The sequence below is a fragment of the Protobothrops mucrosquamatus genome, unplaced genomic scaffold (assembly GCF_001527695.2).
Source record: "Protobothrops mucrosquamatus isolate PMUCROS unplaced genomic scaffold, P.Mucros_1.0 scaffold942, whole genome shotgun sequence".
NCBI lineage: Eukaryota > Metazoa > Chordata > Lepidosauria > Squamata > Viperidae > Protobothrops > Protobothrops mucrosquamatus.
In genome coordinates, this window is record NW_015387190.1 from 1,517,830 (window position 1) to 1,523,011 (window position 5,182).

The following is a 5,182-nucleotide window of genomic DNA, read 5'->3' on the forward strand; positions in this document are numbered from 1 at the left end:
TAACATAACAAATTAACATAACAACGAGAGAGACGGCGTTTCAATGATCTGTTCCTTGTGGTAGGTTCCCAAAGGATGAGGCCACCTACACGTTAGACAAGCAGTTTCTTTGGGGCCGAGGCCTGTTGGTGACGCCCGTACTGGAAGCTGGTGCGGTCTCAGTGATTGGTTACTTCCCCAAAGGTGTTTGGTACGATTACTACACGGTAAGGGCCCAGCCCCTGAGCTCCTGTCATGGTCCCACCTCTCTGGAGTCCAGGAGAACCCCATTTCTGAGACTCCGAGGGGACCCTCCTCCTCCAAGAGCTTGACACCCACCTGAGGGCTTCTCTTTGTCCTCTTCAGGGTTCTTCGGTGAACAGCAGCGGGGAAAGCTTGAAAATGGCAGCCCCTCTGGATCACATCAACGTCCATCTGAGAGAAGGCACCATCTTGCCGACTCAGGTGAGACCAGAAGAGGCTCTTATTCACCTTTCACTGCCCCCCCCCAATTTTGGCTAAGCTCCTGGGAGCCGAGGGTTCTCCAGGCAAGGTTGTATGCTAGCAGCCTATCATCTCTCCCTCCGTAGGACCCCGAAGCTCGGACTTAAAAGAAGATCTGCTTTCTGTCTTACCTCGGGTCTTAATGTCATTTGTTAGGTCACTAACAATGACTTTTCGGCCCAGGCCTTTCCCACCACAGCTTAGAACAGTGTTTCTCAACTCCGGCCATTTTTAAGAGGGTGGACTTCAATTCCCAGAATTCGCCAGCCCCAGCCTTCTAACTCAGAAGGTTAAAATACACAGACCTGGGAAATAAAACAGAAAGCTACCCTGAGATGGGCAGGGAAGAGTTTAGCTTCTTCCTCATCCGTCCTGAGTTTGTTTTGGGGAGGGGAGGGGGTTTCATCATGTCACAGTCTCTACTAGCCAAGTGCCACTGCTGGGCTATAAGCAGAGGGGGAAGACGGTGTGGCCTAGTTGAAAACCTTTTACTCAGAGTGTCCCAAGTGACCTTCTCTCCCTCCCTCCCTCCGCTGATGTGTCTCAGAAACCCGGAGGCAGCACTTGGCTGACACGCCGGAACCCTCTGACCCTGATCGCAGCCTTATCCCAGACCTCCAACGCCTGGGGAGACCTTTATTGGGATGACGGCGACAGCCTGGACACCTTTGAAAAGGGTGACTATTCCTACCTGGTGTTCAACGTCACCCAGGTGAGAAAGTCCGCCTGCCAGTCCACCTGTGCGGAAGAGGGGGCCTCCTCTGCTCCGTTCTCCTCCAGGCTCTACCCCAGAAGAGATGTTTTGGGATGGCTCTCGCTAGAGGGGGTGAAGAGATTTCTCCTGGACGCGTAAAGCTTTGAATCACAACCGACTGCGGAAATCTCCCTTTTAAAAGAGCCATGTAGAGGCTGACAAAATTCAGTGTTTTGGGGGAAAACTGATCCACATGTCTTTATAACTGTAGCAGACATTTATCACCTCTCCTTATTTAGGAAACATGAGCTCTCCTTCTTCTTCTTCTTCCAGAACACTTTCATCTCCACCGTCCTGCATTCCAGTACCGAAGCCACCCACCTCACGGTGGATAAACTCAGTGTCTACGGAGTCCGGGAAGAGCCGAAAACGGTCACCGTCAGTGGCAAAAACTGGCCCTTCATTTATTTGTCCAATCAGGTAATTGACCAATTGGTTATTCAGACCAGGGGTCTCGGACTTCAACTCCCAGAATTGCTCAGCCAGCAGGGAGAAAAACTGAGTCTATTTGGTCCTTGCTACATGCAAAGTGACCCAAGTTGCTTTATTAGTAGATAATCTTTAGGAGTGACTTATGTCTGTTTCCTTAAAATCACAACTGGGCTAAATATCTATGGAGATTCTCAATCATCCAGGTCATAGTTACCCCAAAGATGCTTTTTCAAAAAAAAACAAGCAAGTCCAGTTGCCTCGTGGAAAAGCATCTTTGGTATCAAAACTGGGCTGTTTTTAAGTTTTCAGAAGTAGCGTCCTGTATTTCTTAACAATGTCGTGGATGGAGGGGATGCTACAGTTCTTCAAATATCCTATTTAAATATTCTCCAGCTATTTGTTAGGTTTGTTATTTTTATTATGTTGCTTCTTGCTTTTTCCAGTTTCTTACCTGATGCATTTTTAAAGCACATTTATACTCAGACACGGTGTAGGTTTATCCTAGTAGAAAGGTAGAATATGAAAACGCCAGGAATGAAAACAACTTTGTAAAACAAGGGTACCGTCCACTCACTCGGCAATCTTTTTTTGCAACCACCCCCGAAGGTACTCCACGTGAGCAACCTGCAGCTTCCCCTCAGCCAGGGCTTCTCTGTACGATGGCTGTGAGCCCAGGAGAATTTCCTCTGCACCGGTTGCATGACGAACACCGCCAGGAGGAGGCGGAGCTGCTGCTTGTGGGGAACCTCGGCCTGGGATCCTCACGTACCTCCGTGGCGGTGCCTCCCCAGCTGAGCCGTGTCAGGGCCCCTCCTCGCCTCTTCTTGGGAAAGGCCCTCCTGCCTTCTCCTCTGCAGCTTCTGCTCCATGCTTTTGGGCACAGACCTCTCGTCGTCGTCGTCTTCCGTGTTTCGCTCCGCCGCATGTTGCCAAACATCCCTCACTCCGCAAGTGGCGCTTTGCAGTTGTGCTGGAAAAGGGGAACGTTGAGTCAAAGTCACTGGAAATGAGTTCCTGATGAGTTGTTGGCATTTTGGCCAGCCATCTGGGATTTACTGAGATTCCCTCCACTGTTGTGTGAACACGGGCTGTGGGCACGCCGAGCATCCTCAATTCAGCCTCTGGATTTCGCAGTTTAATATCCTTGGCTATGAAGGCTGATGGGGGAAGGAATTTCTCCATCCAAGTCTGGGAGCGTATCTGCCAGATTGTTCTGAATGAGAAGCATCAGTGATCTCTCCCAGTTCTAGCCCAGAGGGGAGGGTTGAATGTATGAGCAGGCAGTCTTTTGCAGAAAATGTAGGACCTCTGAGCAGAAGATTAAATTCTGATAGACTCCATTTCTGGTCCAGAGGCCCTGCTCTCTGCCAGTGAGGGAAACTAAGGTTTGTAGAGAGAGAGAGAGGATTCAGAGATGTGTATACATGTGTTCCATTCTCTCATACTGGCCTAAGTCTCCATCTCGATGCTGGAAACATCCTGAATTTGAGGTTCCCTATCCTCTTATTTCACTATCAAAATATTTTGATAGCATCGTTGGTAAAACCCACAATGGTGAAGGGTGATATTTCACCCTGTAACAAGCCTGCTTCAGTCCCGTAAATTAACTCTTCTGAAGCACCTTGCACCAAGAACTGAGCCTAAACCCCCCAGCTCTTATTATTAGCCATCCTTGAATATCTCTACAGTTAGATGGCCAGGTCATGGATGCCTTGGTTGCTTAACCAAGTTTGCAACCTTACCAAGGGTGATTTGTCAATATCCTGTTGGAGGAACTTTTTGCTTTTAAATCTTGAGATTTAGAAGGGTTTGCTGCAGAATCCTTGCCAATGGGGCTGGTTTAAATCTTCTGCCAGGCTAATGTGAGAGCTTGGAGTGTATTTCTCAGCATTGCCCCCTGAATTAAGCGGGGCGCTTCACCCTGCCCTGTACTCACCCTCAGAATGAATGTCTATATACTGTGCTAAAATGCACAGATTTCTACTTCGGAAAATGCAATTTGCACTATTTTTCCACCCACAGTTTTCCCAACTGCTGGGGTTTCCTGAATTTTGTTTGCCCTCTAGAACAAAGCAGGGAGGTTTCCCCCTTGCCCGTCTTGTCCAAAATACCCAGCCGTGCCCAGGTGCCACAGCAGCTTTGTAGTGCTGCTGCCAGTAAAACCACGATAGGGTTAGTTAAGCCTGTTTTTGGAGTGCCCGCTTTCTGTGAAGTCAGCCTTGGCATGAGCAAAGGGTTTATGGACCATGGCCGTAAAGTTGTCCAGATGTTCTCATTTAGCTGTCTTGCAACATTTTATTTTTACCAGAATGGCAGGTAGCAAGAAAAACCAACAAATACAGCGCATAGCAGTGCTGATTAAATACGACACCTTGAAGACACGTGGACTTCAACTCCACAGCGCTGGCTGGGGAGACCCGGGAGTTGATGTCCACGTGTCTTAAAGTTGTCAGGTTTCCCCTACACTGCCATACATCAACATCTGCTGTTCAGTTTTGCGGTGCATTGAGAAGACTGGGAAAAAGGAAAAGTGAGCTTTATCCCTTTGGGGCAGTTGTTTTATTTTTTGGAATACATACAGATTTTTAAACTCTGCTTGATACTTTCCCCCGAGTTTCTGTACCAAGAATGAAATAAAATACAATGTGATGTGTTCTTGCTCTGTGGTGTGGCTGTTTCACCTCTCCCCCCATAAACCAATCCCTCTAGTCATGGCAGGTGAAGATGGGCTCCTTTCCAGGCGCAGAGGGTTCCCACTAACAACTGAACACGCATTCTGACATTTGCAACAAAAGCTTCCAGGATCTTTAAGAGTTGTGATGGCGCAGTGGTTAGAATGCAGGATTGCAGACTAACTCTGCCCACTGCCAAGAGTTCGATCCTGACCTGCTCAAGGTCGACACAGTCTTCCATCCTTCCGAGGTCGGTCAAACGAGGACTCAGATTGTTGTGGGCAACATGCTGACTCCGTAAACCACTTAGAGCAGGCATGTCAAGTCTTAGTGCTGTGGCTAGTCCGCAGTGTTTCTCAACCTTGACAATTTTAAGGCATGTGGACTTCAACTCCCAGAATTCCACAGCCAGCATGGCTGGCTGTGGAATTCTGGGAGTTGAAGTCCACATGCCTTAAAATTGTCAAGGTTGAGAAACACTGCGTAGTGCTATCTTTAGAGATGCGGCTACCCCTTTCGGCCGCGCGGGGGCGCTGTGCTCATCCCTTTCCCCCACAGGCACTAAGATTACCGGTCCGACTTGGCTCTCTTAAAGAGGCTGCAGTTCCATCTCCTGTCCGCCGGTGGCAGCCGAAAAACACCGTCCTTCCTAGAGGGGCCGTTTCCGGGTCAACGAGCAAGACTTCCGGTTTCCTTTCCATCTCTGCTGGCTGCAGCGGAGAAACCGGCAGCTCCGCCGATTGTTGGGGGGAGGGGCACGGGAGTGGGGGGGGGAGTCCGCGCCCCCTTCCTTCCAGGGACCCCCAAAACCCCCTCTGGGGGGCTGGCCCGCCCCCGCAGG

General features: G+C 49.5%; 1 protein-coding gene across 1 annotated transcript in view; it reads left to right on the plus strand.

Annotated features, from left to right (window-relative positions):
• LOC107290641 (lysosomal alpha-glucosidase-like) overlaps positions 1-2,350 on the plus strand; it is an 11,267-nt gene extending 8,917 nt beyond the window's left edge. The window contains exons 15-19 of the mRNA XM_015819541.1: positions 65-206; positions 346-444; positions 1,031-1,195; positions 1,511-1,657; positions 2,276-2,350. Coding sequence (XP_015675027.1) covers positions 65-206; positions 346-444; positions 1,031-1,195; positions 1,511-1,657; positions 2,276-2,338 — 616 coding nt within the window. The 3' untranslated portion in view covers positions 2,339-2,350. The remainder of the gene's footprint in view (positions 1-64; positions 207-345; positions 445-1,030; positions 1,196-1,510; positions 1,658-2,275) is intronic.
• The last annotated feature ends 2,832 nt before the right edge of the window (positions 2,351-5,182 follow it).